Genomic DNA, 19,905 nt, shown 5'->3' with positions numbered 1-19,905 from the left:
AGTCAGCACTCTTTCACACCAACTCACTCAGTCACCTGCAGACTGTGCGCTAGAACACTGATGCGCTTTCTCAGCCTGCATCCTACACTCTGTCACACCGACACTCTCCCTCACCGCATGGTCTGCGCTCTATCACACCAACTCACTCGGTCAACTGTAGCCTGCGCTCTATCACAAAGACCCACTCCCTTACCCTCTGCCCCACAGCCTAATCCCAAATCGTTGTCCCCCACAAAGGCTAACACCCCACATATATCCACACACACCCCCTACTGACTCTTGCCATACAAATTACTGCAGAGTAAAGTCCCATTTGCTGGGCTTTCCAGATCCAGTGTAGCTCCACCCCTAGCCCAGTCCCATGTAGCCCCACCAAGTCCTGTGAAGCTCCACACTCCGCTGAGTACAGTGAACCTCCACAACCCTGCCTAGTCCGGTGAAGGTGCGCACCTGGAGAGACGTCATCATGTGTCTCTCAAGTCTATGGAGACCCTGCAGGGAAGGTGTTGACCAGTGGTGAGTGGCCCTGCCAGTGGTGCTGCCAGATCTTATGCCCTCAGTGCAAATGCTCTGTGGGAAAGGCACCACTGGAACACACCTAGTTACAGCACTGCCTCACTGTGATCGGGACAGTGCAACTACTATATTTGGACACTTTCCCACTGATCCTTCCCACGGTCAACAGTTTCCAGCATGAGAGAAGGATGTTGGCGAGCCTTTGATCTTTGCTGCCCTGCACAGAAAAGCATCAGGTGATCTCTGGGGACTAAGTTAAAACCAAACCCAAACAAGACCCAGGAACACCAGACCGGACATCAAACTCGACATTCTGGAGCTTGTAGTATCTGGCAGGGGGTTTCCCGTCCAGGGGGTGTCTTGTCCGGGGGAATACTTGCGATAGCTTTTACCAGGGACATTGGGAAGGGGAGAGTACAGCCTCCCTGTGTGGTCCGGACCGTTCAGGGCCCCCTCCACCCCCACCTCCCCTAGGAAAGGACACCATGGACAGGCACCCCCCGGACCAGACACTACAAGCTCCGGGATGACACAAATTGATGAATGGAGCCTGATCGGTCCGGCATTCCGGGGAACTGTCCGGTTCCGGTTTTTACCCATACCCTGAATGTGTGCAGCATCTAAACACTATAGGGTGATGATCCAGTATAGGGTGACTGCCCATGAGACCACATCCTCCCACCCAAGACCATGCAACATTCAGATCAGGCTCCACCCAATTATATACCGATTTGTTGAGAGGTATATAAGTCCCAAAACATAAATATAATTATTATTAAAAATTGTTTAATGTTCAGTAAATCACATTCCATATAGGAGTGCCCATTTATAAAAATAAAACATAGAAGATACTTGTGGTTAAGAGATACTGTACAGCAGGTGATCCATATAATCTGATCTAGAGGGAGAGAGAATGGACTGTACCATTATTGCTTACCCCTGTCTGTGTACAGACTACCAATGCACCTGATGGATGTGATTTTCTCTGTTGTGGCACCATCATTTACTGGGAATACCACAGGAATAGGTACTTATTAGACTTTGCTGCCCTCTCTAGCAGTAATCAGAGACTGGTTGACACTTAGAGAAGAACATTGAGAGAAGAGTAGTGACTGAACAAGCTCAGTGAATAGTACTTGTAATCACTGAGTTCTTGTTTTGTGAGATTGCTGAGCTAAAGCGTTTGAGCAGTGCGCTGACCTCAATTGCCACTGCTACTCTGATTTCCATAAGGCATTCAGCCTTGTCCACATTATGCAGGAGGCTCGGCAGGCCTCGGAGTATACACAGTCTAAATACGGGAAAATTATCTTGTATCTTATTAGCATTTAATTATTATTTTAGCGGCAGTGTTAGCAAAGAAGGCAAAGGGGCTTCCAACCTAAAGTCATTTTAAGTTTTGTGCATTATTTATTGAACCATAAAGGTTGCAAAAGATGCAACTTTTTTTTATAAATAAGAATTCCGATTGGTTACTTAGAAGACTAAAAACTTTTGGGTTGATCAGCTTGATTATGTCTTTCTGCTACACTAAATACTTTACTTGAGGCCTTCTGTGCTATTAGTCATGCTTTTTTATTATTAGATCAGTGGTTCTCAAACTGTGCGCCGTGGCTCCCTAGGGTGCCTCGGGACACATGCAGGGGTGCCCTGGGTTGGTAGTCCAGGACCAACTAAAATTATTAATGGTTAATTATTTATAAGCAAAACCAGTGCTGGTGGCTGCCAATCATAAAATGTGTACAAACAGAAGCAATTCCTGGCCTTTTCCACATAACTGACCCTAAGAATCGCATATAAATCCAATCTAATTAAAATAAATTTGGCCTAGGGGTGCCGCGAAAAAAATTCTTATACTCTAGGGTGCCGTGATTAAAAAAAGATTGGGAACCCCTGTATTAGATAGAAATGTTACAGATTTATTATTGTGATGAAACAGCCAATCAGCACCTAATTAGGAATGGTCATCGATGTATTTGCCATTGGTGGTTACTATTGATGGAGATATTGCAAGTGGCCATCAATGGAAGCCAACTATGCAAAGGATGATCATTGACGGTTTCACCAATCAATATTCATCCCTTTTCTTTGACTGACTGACCCGTGGTCTAATCAGAACTTGGGGGTGGGGCTTCATGGGTGTTGGAGGCGGAGCTATGCTCCATGTCTAGGTACCTTGAGAAAAAAAAATCTGGTTTTCCCCCATTGATTGCAAAGATATTTCAAATAAACCATCGAAGATTATGAATCGTTGACGGTTGATGGTCATTCCCACTCCGGTCATATTGCAGCCTGGGTTTGAAAAATTACAGGTTATTAATTTATCTCTCTTCATTTTATCGCTCTTCAAGGCTTAGTACATTTAATCTATAGTTTTACTGAATGAAGTTTCTGTTTATTACACTAAATTACATTTATCCAGCATACCTTTTGCTATTTAGGGGACAAAGCATTTTGTTATCATTATGAAATGGTGAAGCGAAAGGATACTACACATAAACATAAATATGAGTAATTGGTTTGCAGTCTCATAGGTAATGGAACTGCTTTCTACTGCATGCAGATGTTACTGCATGTTAATCTGAATGATTGGTTGCAGTCTCCTAGGTTATGGAATTTCTTTCTATGGTGTGCAGATAATGCCGCGTGTTAATAAGGAAATAACTAATGTGTGAAGATACTATAATAATTATCGGGAGGGATCTGAATTTATTTGCTTCCTTCCTTTACTAACATACTGTTCTAGAATTTAATGTTATGTTTTTAAGGGATTGATATGAAATCCTGGCGGTCGGAATCCTGGCATTCAAAATCCCGACACCGGAATCCCGGCCGCTGAAATCCCGACAACAAGGGGGGACGTGGATCGCCCCCCCCCCCCCCCCTTGCGGGCTCGCTGTGCTCGCCACGCAGCGGGCCCTGTGCCTTGCAACACTCGGCACACTCATTTATTCTCCCTCTATGGGTGTCGAGATTTCGGGGGTCGGGATTCCGGCGTTGGGATTTTGAAGGCCGGGAATCCGACTGCCGGGATTTAAACTGCATCCCATTTTAAGTAACAATCTGTAGGTTTTAAAACTTTGCAACCAGAAACAAGACCATACTGTATATCATATTTTATTGTCAGCATATTTTATTTTTTTTTTCAAAAGTGTATTTATTGCAAAAATAAAATACAATAAAGAGTATCATTGGACAACAATGTGCATTGCATACATTTTACATTTTCCTTGTTTTGTTACTGTTCTTTACATTTAATAATGATTATACATTTGAATTTGAGACCTAGACAATATATTTGTATAAGTTTGAACTTCATGCAATAATAATTGTACAATTTTAAAACACACAAAGAGTAAATTTATAAATTATACAATGAATTGACTAGTTCTTGCAAACGTTAGTATTGTATAAGCAACATTCAATTATATTTAAAATCATATACTGTACTGCTTTTACATTGCAAAATGCAGGGTCGCATCGGGACCTTGAAACCGTTCAGTCCCGGCGGGACCCTGCATTTTGGGATGTTAACATCCCCTCAGCGAACCGACATTATTGCCGGTTCACTGACGTCATCTGGGGGTGCGGCAGGAAGTTGTTGCATTATCGGGGGTGGGGGAGGAGGCGCTTCGAGCTGGTGCCGCTCCAAGCGCTGCCTTCTCCATAGTGTGAATGGGAACTCTGCTTTTTTACCAGTTCTTATTGCTGTGTCGCTACCCGTTTAAGGGACCCGGTAACCCCTTTCACATTGCACTTATTACCGGGTTGAACCTGCAATAAGTGCGGCTTGTACCCGGTAATTAGTTGCGATGTGAAAGGAGTAATAGTGTGTCTGTTCGCTTTTGTGTACATAAAAGACTCACGGGATCTTCTTTTAATGTTTACACCATGTTGTTCTTAAACAAATGAAAGAGAAACAGAAATATAAGAGGGGGGGGGGGGGCATGTGTGTCCGAGATGTGAATCCCATATATTGTCAGCATATTTAACTGGTTAAAAAGGTGATTATATTGTGATTATGCATTGGATCAGCGTAACAAGCAATTGCTTTGAGGCAGAAAATTCCACAATAATTACACTGATTTGCTCATCGTTTTTTTTCCAGAGTCACTTTTCAGTAAAGAAAGGAGCAGCAGCCTTGGGGATTGGCACTGACAGTGTGATCCTTATCAAGTGTGATGAGAGGTAGGCAAGAACCGCAAATGTAATTTAACATGGAAGATTAGAGCTTAAGTCACTCACCTATTTATGTCACCGAACCATGAGACATGGAGCAGAATGAGCAGTCACTAAGTATTCCGTTTTGTAGATGTGTACTGCAGACAATGCTACACAGTCACCTTCAGAATCCATGATTTCCCTGTGAAGGTGAATGAGTATCCTACCATCGTTATCATAACTGTACACTGTGAACATGGCAAGTGGGGCCTGATTCAACATCAGTCGAGGGCCGGTGGTGCAGCACCATGCATGCGTATCGGCAAATATAGGCATGGGCAGGGCCGCTGTGCAAGGCATTCGCACAGAGGGGGCGGACAGGGGGAGTACACGTGGCTGACGCATGGGGACACCCAGCATTTCCTGGACGTGCCCAGAAAAATGTTTGGTGCGCCCAGAAAAACGCTGCGCATCCCCATGTGAATGCAGGAGGTTCGAAACCTGCATGGGGCAGGCGGCTGATCTCACAAGGGACAGGCGGCATTAATCTGCTCCAAAGCAGCGAGTGACCGCTGCTTAGCAAGCGGTACTGAATCAGGCCCTTAGTTACAAAGACAATAGAAATTCGCAAACATTTGTCCACTAAGTTGATTCCAGTAAAATGATATAAAGCAAGAAAAAAACTGTAAAACATTTCTAAGTAGGATACAGTTCAATACATTTCACACAGAGCTCAGTGACAGTATAAAAGTGCCCATCCACTACCGCGAGGGATCGCATGCGCTACCCTGCCAACTCACCCGGCAGCTCCCGAGCGGCTGGACCACATGCAATATCCCAGGAAGGGCTGCGGGATTATTATTATTATTACATTTTATTTGTAAAGCGCCACAAGTGTTTCACTGCGCCGTACAGAGGGCATACAATATAACAGTACAGGGAGACAGAACTAAACCTTACTGTAAATAAATAACAAAAATCGAGTAAAGATAACAAACAGCACCACAATACAATACATACTACAGCTTAGATGAAAGTAGTGAGGGAGTAATTTACGTACTACCTGGGGCTGGTGGCCATAGATAATAAGTAATCACCAAAAATCCCGGAAACGACCCGGCATTTGGAAGAAGGATCCAAGCCGAGTCGGATCCGGGATTTACTCCATTTACACTGCGGTGCCCACCCGCAGTGTAGACGGAGGCGGTGCTTGGAGATGACATCATCTCCAAGCGCCGGGACCGCGGTGATCCCCGCTGGATACACCGATCGCCATGCTAGGGGCAGCCCAGCACCAAGATAAGCTGCTGGGCTACCCCCATACACCCCCCCAGCCGTCTTCCGGGAGGTGAATGGATGCCGCACACAGGCATCCATTTACCGGTAAATCCACCGCTGCTGCTGTCTGCAGAGTAAAGTAAGGCTGTTGTCACTGGATGTATGTCCCCCATCCATGTAAATGGGAGCCGGGTCATCCGATCCGGCGTACCCATTTACACCGCCCTCTAACCAGGTCCTAGCCGTCTTCTACCCAGGTCAGGACCTGGGTAGAAGCCCCGTGTAAAGTGACACAGCGTGACAGATTTACACCGCATCTGACTCGGGACTGACCCGCCAAAGACCCAGAGTTTTGAGGCGGTGTAAAAGGGGTATTAGTAAGTAATTTTTGTTTATATAATGCACTTTCTCCAACAGGACTCAAGGCGCTTTACAGACATTAAAAATAATGCACATACTGTAATACAAAGGGTTATCAGAACGAGCAACAATGGCAGTACAGATATACATCACACATACAGATATGCACTAGATGCATTCTAATGAGCGAAACAGACATGGGGAACATATTTACTGAGCTGTGCAGCACCCAGTCAGCCATTCAGTGGCGCCACATGGTGATTGCACCAGCCAGATCGGTAATAAGTAAAAACGGTACAGATATAGGACACTACAGGGGTGACACGGGGTACATATTTGGCTAGCAGCCCAAATCCTAGACAGCCAGTAGAACAGTACAGGGAACACAGAACAAGACAAAACTAGACATAACAGCAACAGAACGAAAACAAAGCACAATAAACAGTACAATTACACAATACAGCTGAGATATAGGGAAGTGAATGATAAGAGATGCAGGTCAGGAGGGGTACAGTCTAGAGATAGAGATGAGCCTTTACCAGCAGGAGAGTATGCGGTTACAGATGGTACAGTAGCTAAATAGAGAGAGAGCTGTAAGAGAAATGTGAGAAGAGGGCTTTGACAACACGAGAGAAGAGTGCCATAGTCAAAGAGCTAACAATCTAGTGGGAAGGGGCAACAGATAGATGACATGAGGTGCCAGCATGCGGGAAGTGGCCTGATGGCACTCCCAATAGAATGGGACTGTCCCGTGACAGTTGGGAGGTATGCAATGGGAATGAGTGTGGGTATTGGGGGAGATACGAAGGAGTTAAGAAAGTAGGAGTGAAAGAACAGAGGGTGACAAGGAGAAGTTTAAGGGGGAGAGTCTGACAGCATCAAGGAATATTACATAGATTAGGGGTAATGTGTTAATAATTTCTGGTAAATATTCTAGAGCAATGTCTGCCTCCTCTCTGGGTCTGCGTTTACGTTAAGGCCGCTACTTTCTTCTTCAAGATAAATACTTTTTCTGGAACAGACTACAAACATGGAAGTTACATAATAAATCATTTTCTCTGCGCAGTAGGAGACAGGCCATTAATTGAAGACGTGCACGAAGTTGCTGTATGGTATCTGTTATACCCTGGAACATCACTGTTATTGTTAGGCTGTGCTAAGGTTGAGAAATGCTTTGAAGTTTCCACATGAACATTTAAAGCAATGTGACATCAATTATTCTGAGCCTTGTTATCCGCTCTTATTATATTGTGCTATTATTTGGTACAGACTGAAGCACGCATTGGAAATATTTACTTTTACGCTTCTTTTTACAGGGGGAAAATGATAGCGTCAGATCTTGAAAGGAGAATCGTTGAAGCCAAACAGAAAGTAGGAACCGGTCCCTTCTTGTTAATGTTTCAGTGAAGTCATTCTGGTAGAGAAATGTGGAGGTGGACTCCTCGTAAACGATCTCTGGACACATGAGGATTTATTAGGGATTACGGTGCTTTTACATGTAAAATAACAGATGTCTGATCTTCAGTGTAGAATCTATGCTCTATAGGAGAAGCTCAGTCATTAAGCAAGAGCTCCCCCGCCTTATGCTTTACTTTATGTATGATCAAAATTCGCACACAATGTTGAGCAAAGATTGACTTCTACTCTATGCGTAGGCAGTATTGGCAAATGCCTATGCCCTACGGCAGGCGTGTCCAAACTGTGGCCCTCCAGCTATTGTGAAACTACACATCCCAGCATGCCTTGCCATAGTTTTAGCATTCCCTAGTAGCAAAACTGAGGCAAGGCATGATGGGACTTGTAGTTTCACAACAGCTGGAGGGTCATAGTTTGGACATGCCTGCCCTAGGGGCATCTGGGTGACCTAGGAGTTTGGGTCCCAGCTCCACACCAGCATCTGACCACTTCTCCACACACTGGTCGCTTATATGCATGTGCAGGCCTTCTGTGCTGGCGCCTTCGGAGACTTGCATAGGGCGAGGCATGAAGGAGGCGCGCGGAAATGCTGGGCACGCCCAGGAAACCGCTGGGCACCCCATGCGAATGGGGGCAGCTACCTGCCTTCCATGGGCAGGCCGCTGACTTCACCGGATGTCAACTGCCCGTCCTGTTCATGTAGAAGGGCGCTAAAAATCACCAGAGAGTGACTTAGATTTGCGAACACTAAAGCAATCATTCGATGCGTGGCTACCCTCAAGTGATTTCGGTCCTGCGCTCAAGGCTGCGAATTTATGTTTATGCTAAGCATTCATTTGCATGCATGGGGGACGTTCACCGTGTATTATTATTATTATTATTATTATTACATGCTGGTTTTTTTTATTAAGTTAATGCTGTCTTTCCAGGGATTTGTTCCATTCTTTGTCAGTGCTACAGCTGGAACTACGGTTTATGGTGCATTTGACCCTCTCGTCGCGATTTCCGATATCTGTAAAAAGTATAAAATCTGGATGCATGTTGATGTGAGTATTAGCTGATGTGATTCATTTCATTTTAATTGATTCATCTTTATATCACATATTCATTTCATATTAATATAAAGTGGATCTTTATGTAACCTGAGGGGAGATGTGATCATTATCTAGACCTGATGAGATACCGACCATACCAGCAGTATTTGTGATCTGGAACCAGGACATGGTGGGGTTCTCAGACCTGATCCCACTGTTTGCGAATTCCTAGGTCAGGTGATCATAGACTGTGCATTCATATGACACGTAATATGCATGCGTGACGCCACCCTGCTACTTTTATGATGGCTGGCCGTACGCAAATTTATTAACAGAAACCTGGCGTTTGGGGATGGTAAGCATGGCCCTCTTAACTGCATTGTGGGCCCTATGCAAAGGCCCCTATTTATGTTAAAAAATCATATCTTCCTTCAGTGTTCAAACATCCGCCGCCCGTTTTCACTTCTCTCCACCGGCTACCAAATTTTGACTGATCGCTAATGCCAACATATGTAATTAGTAACGCAAAGGACAGCTCTTGCGATGCAGCACCGCGGGGCATGCCAAGAGGGATCCATGATGGATCTCTCTAACAGTGATGAGGAGAGTAGCCCATAGGGTATCACAAGCAAAAGCTGGCGATACCCAACGCAGCACTGCCCAGGCAGCTGATAACAGGGTTTTTACGGCATTATTGCTTTAGGGCGTCTCCCCGATTATCTGTTTGGCTATAGACTGCACACTCTGGAAAAGTCATTTGATGATGAGCGGCTGTCGAATGGATTTGCAGCAAATTGCCGATCCTACTACTTAAGCAATTTGCAGCCTTGCACTGGGCAGGATTTCACTCTGGCAGGGCTGCATATACTGTACCTGATCTCAGGGCTCTAGAATTTAACAGAGTAGTGATCAGGTCTAAATACCCTCCCTGGTCTGTTCTGTGTCATTAGAGGGTTATGGCTACACACTGCAGGGGTGGGTCTAGCAATACCCAATATCCCCCTCCCAAAACACTTTTGGAAGATAGAACATGTTACATCTGCTTACTATTGTTCTACTGTCATGGGAGGCAGAGGTGCCGATTTATGTTTTTGCTGGTGGGTGCTCAAGCCTGTTGAAAGGCTCAACAAGCAAATACAGTGGCCCGGCATTGGGATTCTGGAGTTACGGGCACGTGGGTGCTCATTAATTCCTGTGGTTGCTCGGGCCCTTGAGCACCCACAGAATCGGCACCTAAGATGGGAGGACCAGCACGTACTGTTATCTGTCTTCCCAAGTTATGGGGAAATTTACCAACGCTTGGAGAGAGATAAGGTGTAAAGAGATAATGTACTAACCAGTCAGCTTCTAACTGTCACTGGTTGTGTTTGAAAACAGTAGTTGATCGGTTAGTACTTTATCTATCTCCATTTTATCTCACTCCGGACGGTGTGTACTAACATTCACCACGCCCCCCTCCGCCAGCTACTGCATATGCACTGACATATGCGGTTAGTAACGCAAGGGACAGCTCTTGTGATAAGAGCTGTTCCTTGCTCTGCGGCGCCACCGCTGGACTTCCAAGTCTGAGATCCCGGGAGTCCCTCTGCTCATGCGTACAGTGACGGCCCACCCGAGGGGCATGCTGGGAAGGATCCATGACGGATTCCTCACACAGTGCTGCAGTAAGAAGCCCATAAGCTGGCAATACCCTGCGCAGCGCTGTAATGGCGGAGGGGGGGAGAATACGAAAATGCGGTAAAAACCCGATAATAGTTTTTACCGAATTTTCGCAATAGTGCATCTCGCCCTCCAAGCTTTTTTTTGACTAGTAGTTAAAACATTAAGGTGGATATTTATCAAAGCATGGACAGGGTGATATGCCTGTTGACCTTTTGCTGTCGACCTAGACATTACGAAAGTGGGCGTTCTATTGAAGATACGATGTTGCCCGTAGCAACCAATCAAATTCTACTAGTGTATCTAATGCAACCTTTATTTAGCTGGATCCTGTTCACCTTGGTAAATTTCCTTCTCCCTCTTGCAGGCAGCGTGGGGCGGAGGACTGCTGATGTCGCAGACGCACAGATGGAAGCTAAATGGCGTTGACAGGTGTGAACCTTTTCTTTGCCGATGTCAGGCACATTTTCATACATTAGCTGGCGGCAGCAGCAAAAGTGCAGCATGAACCACTGACGTGGGTACAGCAAGGACAGTCTTATTTCCTGTGGCAACTTCCAACTCATTCATGTCACTGAGCTTTTGGAAGTGCTGCAGAGTGACATTTCCTCTAGCCACCCCCTGCCGTAGGTGGTCTCTCTGGGTTGGGAAGCAGAAATAATTGTGAAAAAAATAGTGTGGTGAACGCTGTGGTAGGGGATAGTGGAGGCACGTCCTGTAAATGACTCACATTAATGGGAGAGGGATCAAGGGCCACATGAAGACCACAAATAGAGAAATCCCCAAATCTTATTATATATTAAGCAGACCACATTAATCACAGTGTACTCATTGTTTAAAATTAAAAGGGCAAATAATGCCATAAATAAGGACATTTAAACCCTTTCCGAAAACAATAATGTTTTCAGTTTTAAAATTCATATTTATTTAATACATTTTTACTTGAATACGTTTTCATGACATAAAGTACACCAACTTAACAAAGACTTATTGCAGGGACATCATCCTTCACACTGGATGTGGGCCTTCCTGGGGCCCGTGTCTTCTGGCATTCAGTGGATGCTTGGATAGTACATCATCTCCAAACGCTACTGTCCCAAGCTAGTCAATATCTTTTAGGCGTTACTCGGGTCAAGACCTAGGGGCAGATGCACTAAGCTTCAAAAGTAATAAAAAGGAGAGTTATAAAGTACCAGCCAACTTGCCCCATAACTGTCATTTTTCAAAGCCAGTCTAAAATGACAGTTATGAGCTGACTGCCTGGTTGGTTATGACAGTCCACTTTAACACATTTTATGAATCTGGCAGGGTCATCTACCTGTTTTGTAAGTTCCGGTAAAAACCCTGCTAGCAAGTACAGTTGCGGACTAATGACTCTCATCCCAGTAGGTTACTTTCAAACAAAAGCCGGACCCAGGTCAATGCTCATTCAAGAAACCATCCTTTTTAGCTGACAACCCAGCTGCTGCTAGCAGCGCACCTTCTTCACCACTGATGTGTGTTATGTTACTGTATATAACTGTACTGCTGGCTACTGTATAATCTCAACCAGCAGAATGGTGCTACAGGTGGGGGTGATCAAACTGATTGGTCTCTCGTCACCCTGGAACCGCCACTGTACTGAGCGTGGATAGCACTTGGTGGACTAGCCACATCAATACCAATATCCGGACCACCTGAGCTCTTAAGGGCCCTAGGACTATGTAGCGGATGAGGAAGAGCAGGGGGATAGCAAAGTAGAGGAAAAGGATAGTGCAGGAAGAAGGGGCTAAAGTTTAAGAGGAGTGAAAAACATAAAGAGACCCAGCGAGATCATATGTAGTGAGGTTAATTAGTGACCTGCCCTAACTCTATCTGTAATTCCATTGGATAGGCATGCTGCTTTCACATCGCAAAATGCAGGGTCACACCTGGACTTTGTTCACATCCCCTCAGCGAACTGGCATTATTGTCGGTTCACTGCCGTTATCTGGGGGGTGGCGGGGAGTCAGTGCCTCACCGGGGGGGGACGGGGCAGGAGGCAGCGCTTAGAGCCGGCGCCTCCTCCATAATGTGAATGGGAAACAGGTCGCTCGACCCGTTTAACCCGTTCACATTGCACAGCAATACGGCAACTATCCGGTTACCAGTTCAAATTGTCATGTTGCTACCCGTTTGCGGGACCCGGTAACCCCTTTCACATCGCACTAAATTACCGGGTCGAACCGGCAAGAAACCAACTTGTACCCGGCAATTAGTTGCGATGTGACAGATAGAGGCAGTGGGTGTCAGGGAGATAGTGTGTGAACTGGAGATAGAGGTTCATATGGAGGCAGTGGGTGTCAGGGAGATAGTGTGTGAACTGGAGATAGAGGTTCATATGGAGGCAGTGGGTGTCAGGGAGATAGTGTGTGAACTGGAGATAGAGGTTCATATGGAGGCAGTGGGTGTCTGGGAGATAGTTTGTGAACTGGAGATAGAGGTTCATATGGAGGCAGTGGGTGTCAGGGAAATAGCACATTTTACATCTGCCCCCCTGCAGTGCACATGGTTTTGTCCATCTAAGAAGGATTTTGTCAGAAAGAGTGAACTAGAAAAGGCCCAGAGGTCCATATGGAGGCAGTGGGTGTCTGGGAGATAGTGTGTGAACTGGAGATAGAGGTTCATATGGAGGCAGTGGGTGTCAGGGAAATAGCACATTTTACACCTGCCCCCCTGCAGTGCACATGGTTTTGTCCATCTAAGAAGGATTTTGTCAGAAAGAGCAAACTAGAATAAGGCCCAGAGGTCTATATGAAGGCAGTGAGTGTCAGGGAAATAGTGTGTGAACTGGAGATAGAGGTTCATATGGAGGAAGTGGGTGTGGATCATTGAATAGACTACAACTAGGTTGACAAGCATTAGGTTGACAACACTAGGGTGACATGCATGAAGGTCGACATGACTGAAGATCGACATGGTATTATGTCAACAGGGTTATTAGGCCGACACAAGCATTAGGTTGACATGGGGAAGGGTGACAATCAAAAGGTCAACATGGGGTTTTTCACTTTTTTTTACCTGAATGTCAACAAAGGTGACACTGACACTGCCTCCCCACGTATGGCTCGCCATGCTTCGGGCACACTATTTTATTCTCCCACCATGCCCTAGTGGATGGTAGGGCATGAAATACTGCCCCTTCGGCACATGTTGGATCAAGAAAAGTGAAAAGCCCCATGTCGACCTGACGCTTGTGTTGACCTAATGACCCTGTTGACCCAACCCCATGCATGTCAGCCTAGTGGTGTCGACCTAATGCTTGTCGACCTAAAGCTTGTAGACCTAGTGACCGTATCCCATGGGGGTTTGGGGAGGCAGTGGGTAGTACAATACCAATAATAATGCACATCATACAATCCTCTGGGATGGAGCAGCTAGGTTGGCACAGCTGGGGGGGGGGGGGGGGGGGGGCGATTTCTTAACGGAAGTTGGAGCAGCATGTGGCAGAGAAGGAGGAGTTGAAGGCGTGGCTGAGCAAGTGCATCACCATGGTCCTGCCCCCTCCCTTCCCCCACTGTATCTACTGTAAAGTGCAGAATTGTACAGTGGGGCGCATGGCTATGATGACTTGTCATCGGTCAGATGGTTCACCCATTTCACGGCTGGGTAGTAAAATCCGGAAGACATCTGGGACCACCACCCTTAATATCATAAAATAGTCCATCAGCAGAATTGTGGCTAAGCAAGGGAGAGTGTGGGTATTCTATAGTTACAAAGTAACAGCTCGTTGTAAAATTGTATTTATTCAAAAACATCTATGTAGTGAGGTAGCTGTCGGATGCGATCAGAAATCACTAAGCAGACGATGATAAGGCTTTCTGTCTGGCAGACTGGTTCCTTGGGCAATATTGTACTAGTAGGAATAATTCTAATTTTAGAACAGTTATATCACTATTACAGAGATCCCATGTATAGGACTAGAACACTCAGCAATTTAGCCAATTAAGCAGAAAATGACCAGAGTGCAAACTGTAGGGCAATAGTAGTGAGAGTCAGATGCTTACACAACATAACCTCCCCCCAGGTCAGGAGTGACGTTAGACCTGTCACATGCTGTCAAATGCTCTTGTGACAATCCTATGGTAATACTGCAGGGCATTGGAAGGATGGAAGTAGGCCGCACACTAGATAACATCACATTGGCTTGTGGACGAAATTACTTAAAAAAAAATCTGCTCTGTTTTTTACCTCAATATATAGACCAAGGGAATGGAGGATCGACACTGAAAGTAATGTATATAATATACAGTATATAAGGCTAACTACTCCTCACCTCTATGAGATGAAGAACCGCCACTGACAGGGGATCGATCCAACGCATATATTTTGCTGTGTGATAATTCCCTACTGCAGGGCTGGCCAAAGTGGTGCTCAAGATCTACCAATGGTCCAAGTTTTTCAAACCACATAGCTGGTGCACAGGTGTAGTCATTACTGACTGTCACATTTTCAAACATGCTGCATTCATTCCTACAGTAGTTGCCTGACAAACATGAACTGTTGGTAGATCTTGAGGACAGGTTTAGCCATACCTGGTCCCTCTAAGCTGTGCGCACGTGAGCGCGCACACAACTCGACGAGCGTGCGCACAGATATTACAACAGAGGGCACAAAGCAGCAGTGGTCCCTTTTTGCAGTTGTGGACTCAATTAATGTGTGTTTCACCCATTAACTACATTGTGTTCTGTGTTTTGAATGTTTAATATAATTTTCAAGTAAAGTTAACACAAATGCTGAATGTCATTTTCCAGTTATATATAAGTGACGCACAAACATTTTAATTTCCTTTCAAAGTTGCACAGTCAAAATCTTTTGCCGCACACAGCCTTCGTAAAATTAGAGGGAACATTGTGCCTGGTCTGGTGTGTGTTGGGCTTTAGTGTCCCTGTATGACCAAGGTTAAGGTGCATACACACAAGGGGCTAAATGTAATAGGGTGAGAGTTTCAGAAAATGAGAGATTTTGGGAGAGTTTTCCCATGTTTTTTAAAGCAGCAATCAATTACATAGCAGAATCCACCTGGTTTTGCAGTGTAATTGATTGCTGCTTTAAAAAAAAGGGGAAAACTCTCCCAAAATCTCTCACTTTCTGAAACTCTCACCCTATTACATTTGGCCCATGGTGTTTTTGCATAGCGTGTAGGCACAACAATGATGGAGAAAATCACACCGAGTGATTTTCACATGTCCAAGCAATTTCCCCGGGGTGGACAGATATCACACCAGGACGCTATGGAAAACCATCCACCCCACCTACTTTTGAAAACTAGTTTCAGGGAGATTATAGTTGGTAGTACCCCATTGAGGGGGCGTGTCATGAATCACCCAAAGGGGCATGTCTAGTTCTATATATGTAGAAATTATAAAGAGAGATAGTGAAAGTGGCACCTAGAAGCGTGGGTGTGTACTGCTACATCTGAGAGGAATCTTTTAAAATGACATATCCAAATGTAGATGAGCCCCAAAGCAGTTAGTAAGAGCTACTATCAGCGGTGTAGCTAGGTGCCACGGTGCTCAATACCAGGGGCTTCATGCTCAATGCCAAGGTGCTTCAAGCTCGTTGCCAAGGGGAATTCAATAGCTCATTGCCAAGGGGGATTCAATAGCTCGTTGCCAAGGGGGATTCAATAGCTCATTGCCAAGGGGGATTCAATAGCTCGTTGCCAATTGGGATTTAATAGCTCATTACCAATGGGGATTCAATAGCTTGTTGCCAAGGGGGTCACCCACCCCCACCACCGCCCGCTCCCTGCTGTGCCCAGCTGAGCTGCCCAGTGCCCTATTCGCCGCTATTTTCAATGAAGTCTCCCGCTGGACCGCTAGCCAATAGGTTCTCGCGGTCCAGCTTTTGATTGGCTGCTGGACCGCAAGCACCTATTAGCTAGTGGTCCATCAGTAGACTTCATTCAAAATAGTGGCGGACAGGGGAGCGCCGCAGCTCAGCCGGGCACAGCGGGGAGCGGACGGGGGAGCAGGTGAGCAAGGCGGGGGAGCTGGCGGCACAGTTTGCATTGCACAGCTCCGGCGCCCTGTAATCTTTCGGTGCCCAGAGCATGTGCTCCGCCCTTCCTAAGCCTCTGGCTACTATACTTGCTAAAGTGCTGGGAAATGGTGCTGATGATTCAATGTAAATGTATCTATCTCTCATTCCTTTTTCCCCAAAAAAATGTAACAGTGTAATGTGGGCTAGGGGAAATGAGGGAGATTGCTAAACTAATCAGGGAGAGAGGGAGATTGCTGTTATTTCAGGGAGTCTCCTGCAGAATGCAGGAGGGTAGGCATACAATGGCATCGCCGAGCAGCACACACCGGGCAGCTTTTGAGCTGAAGGCAGCTCAAACGGTTAAAGTGAGGTTTCAGAACGGTTTCAGCTCAAAACGGTTTCAGCTCTAAACGGTTAAAGAACGGTTTCAGCACAAAATCGGCCAGTGTGTATGGGACTTTTGAAATGCCTACCTTAAAGTGTCCCCCTGCTTCTATGATGGAACACTTACTACATGTGAATTCAGAAATCAGTAGAGACAAGATTTTTTTTTTTTATAAATTTGTTCTGTCTTTCATGACAATCAATGTACTGTATATATTTATACTGTAGCTCACACTGTAAAACTATTTGAACACTGTCTGTTAGAGTAAATGTTTATATAGCAGAGCAAATGCTTCCCCAAAACCGCAGTTCTACATAGCACAGACTAATATGAAGCAGGAATCTTTATGAAGATTAATCCAAGATCATATCCACACTGAAGACGCAAATTATACATCATTATTGTTAATATGACCCAGTTTCCAATGATAATTGCTCTCCCACCCAGGGATTAAAGCTTTGGATGTTCTGCCGTTGGATGGTCTGATCTCTGACACATATTACTGCTGAAAAAGTAGCTTTACTAGAACAAGTCAAAATTTCCAAGCATATGAAATTGGGGTGACAGTTCTTTTCTTAATGCAAAGAAGATCCTCTGTGTTATTCAGACACGTATTATCACATGTGGGAGTGCTGGTATATTTGTGTTTGAAACAGATATCATTCCTGGGTATTATGCATGGTAATTACAGTCATTTTACAGAAAATGAAGCACGCAATGAACGAGTGTTGGCTTCTTAGTTATTTGTAATACTTAGAGGATGATTCCACTTTCCAACAAGAGGCTTCCAATAAATAATGGCACCCTAGGCCAATGGACCCCTCCATCTGATCTGGGCCCAGGTAATTAGTTACACCCCCGCCTCCCACCTCACTCAACGCCAGGGCTTAAAGTGGTCATGCAGAGGTGGGGGAACTAATTTCTCTATGCCACCTACTGTATTTAACCACCCTCCCCTACCCCCATTAGGGCTAGTGGTAGGGTTTTTGTTATCCCCCCTGCCAGCTAGAATGCTTTTCTGTGAGAATTACTGTGCAGGTCCAATGTGGAGGTTAAAATGTTCCACCTCACCATTAGAGTTGGTGGAACTAAGTTCCGCCGCTTTCCTCCTCACTTTAACCCCTGCTCAGGACCACTGGGAATGTTAGAATTCTAAATCCATTTTAAATTCACTCCTAAATGTATTTAAATGCTCATTTTTGACAGTTTGTGGCATCCTATTTCCTGTACATCTCTATATATACTGTGTATATATACAGTATATATATATATATATATATATATATATATATATATATATATATATAAGGCTTACTAAACCTCCACCGCCACGGACCACTAAAGGCCACTCGATGGAACAAATTACTCCTTTGTTTGATAAACTATGTCATAACAGAAAGTGAAAGCTACTTTTGTAGGGACACTGCTCTGTTTCAAACTTGCTGAATATGGGGAGAGGGAGCTGTGAAGTCAGAGATTAGAGGTGGAGAGTTTGTGGGCTAAAACGGTCACAGCTCAAAGTGAAAGGTAAAACTGTCACAGCTCAAAGTGAAAGTACAGTACATTGCAGAAGCCATCATTTTGATGCTTGCTGTTTCAGTTCTGTGATATATGTCCAATATATTTTATAACAATGTTATGAGATACAGTAAATACACTTTTCTTATTAATTCCCCTGAATCTGTTTGCAGAGCCAACTCTGTGACCTGGAACCCACACAAGATGATGGGTGTTCCGCTCCAGTGTTCTGCTCTTTTGGTTAGAGAAGAGGTAAGTTTCCGTTTTCTTACTTTAAGGAGTTACATTCTTATAGCATTACACTTATAGCATTACACTTATAACATTGTGCCAGATTTGGATATGCAGTGTTTGCTTTTCTGTTACAAGTTAGTGTTAAGACCCTCCAGCAGCACTAACTGGATATTGTAAAATCCTTATCAATATTAGAGGAATATTCACATTAAACATATTATATGTAATACCTAACACAGGGCCGCACCTCAGGGGCTGATGCGGCGGGGCTGATGCGGCTCATGGGGGGGGGGTGCGGCATCTGTCGCTGAGTCGGGGGGGTTGAAGCGGCTGTTGCAGAGTGGGGGGGAGCTTGAAGCGGCCACCGCTGAGTCCGGGGGGGAGGGAGCAATGCCGACGAGTACTGGGGGGGGATGCGGCCGCTGCTGCCGAGTCCGGGGGGAGGGGGGATGCGGCCTCCGAGTCTGGGAGGGGGGGTTGGTGTGGGGCACCGCTCACCTGGCTCCAAGTGTGGGGGGACGCTGCTTCCATGCCACCCTCCAGTGGCCAACGCCCCAGGCAAATGCCTAAAGCTGCCTAGTGGTGGCGCCAGCCCTTACCCAACATCACAAAGAGATCTGTCTGGTATTGTGAGGGAGTGTGTTAATGCTCTATTTCAATGGTTTCCCCAACAGTTGGCATTTTCCCGGTCACCAGCAGGTGCACAGGTGTACTCAATACTCATTGACACATTTAAATAGATCCACAGGTGCAGCTGATTATTTCACTTAGGATCTTTTAGGAGGCCTGGAAAAACATTGACTGTTGGGGGTCAATGAGGACCAAGTTTGGGAACAACAACTATTTTGGGAGTAGTGGGACCCACTGCAAATGTAGCAATACCACCCAAGGGGGAGTGACCACAGCATCTTAGAACATGCAGCAGGTTTGGGCCTGAACCCCACCCTCAGGGCCCCTGAGGCCCGTAAGTTTAGTACGACTTGGCTTGCAATGAGTCTCTTTTGCATCCTTTTTGCTCAAATGTGCATCTTAGTAACAATGTGATGTGACAAAACTGTGTCATGAGACTGCACTGATTAGTTTCATATGCGACACCTGTACATCTTTGAGTCCGAATCTGTATACAAACTGGTAGGATGCAGCTGCCGTGACTCTTTTTCACACCAAATTTCATTGTGCTTCATCTGTGACTTTGGGCATATTTAAAAGGTGAATACAGGGGCGCCGACTGGTCGGCCGGCCCCGGTAATAGGGAGGGGGCGTGGCCACCAGAGGAGCAGTGACCAAGCCCCTGTGAAAAAAAACGAGAGGGAGAGAGATGATAGGCAGCTGTGTTTTCAC

At 45.5% G+C, this 19,905-nt stretch overlaps 1 protein-coding gene across 2 annotated transcripts in view; it reads left to right on the top strand.

Annotated features, from left to right (window-relative positions):
* GAD2 (glutamate decarboxylase 2) overlaps window positions 1-19,905 on the top strand; it is a 103,824-nt gene that overhangs the window by 67,015 nt on the left and 16,904 nt on the right. For both annotated transcript variants that reach the window (XM_083189238.1, XM_083189237.1), the window contains exons 8-12: window positions 4,625-4,704; window positions 7,632-7,686; window positions 8,661-8,777; window positions 10,792-10,856; window positions 18,504-18,582. In XM_083189238.1, coding sequence (XP_083045364.1) covers window positions 4,625-4,704; window positions 7,632-7,686; window positions 8,661-8,777; window positions 10,792-10,856; window positions 18,504-18,582 — 396 coding nt within the window. The remainder of the gene's footprint in view (window positions 1-4,624; window positions 4,705-7,631; window positions 7,687-8,660; window positions 8,778-10,791; window positions 10,857-18,503; window positions 18,583-19,905) is intronic.

This window comes from Crinia signifera, chromosome 5 (assembly GCF_055691185.1).
Source record: "Crinia signifera chromosome 5, ASM5569118v1, whole genome shotgun sequence".
Taxonomy (NCBI): domain Eukaryota; kingdom Metazoa; phylum Chordata; class Amphibia; order Anura; family Myobatrachidae; genus Crinia; species Crinia signifera.
Note: the sequence above shows the minus strand (reverse complement) of the source record. Positions and strands in the feature narration are given on the sequence as shown.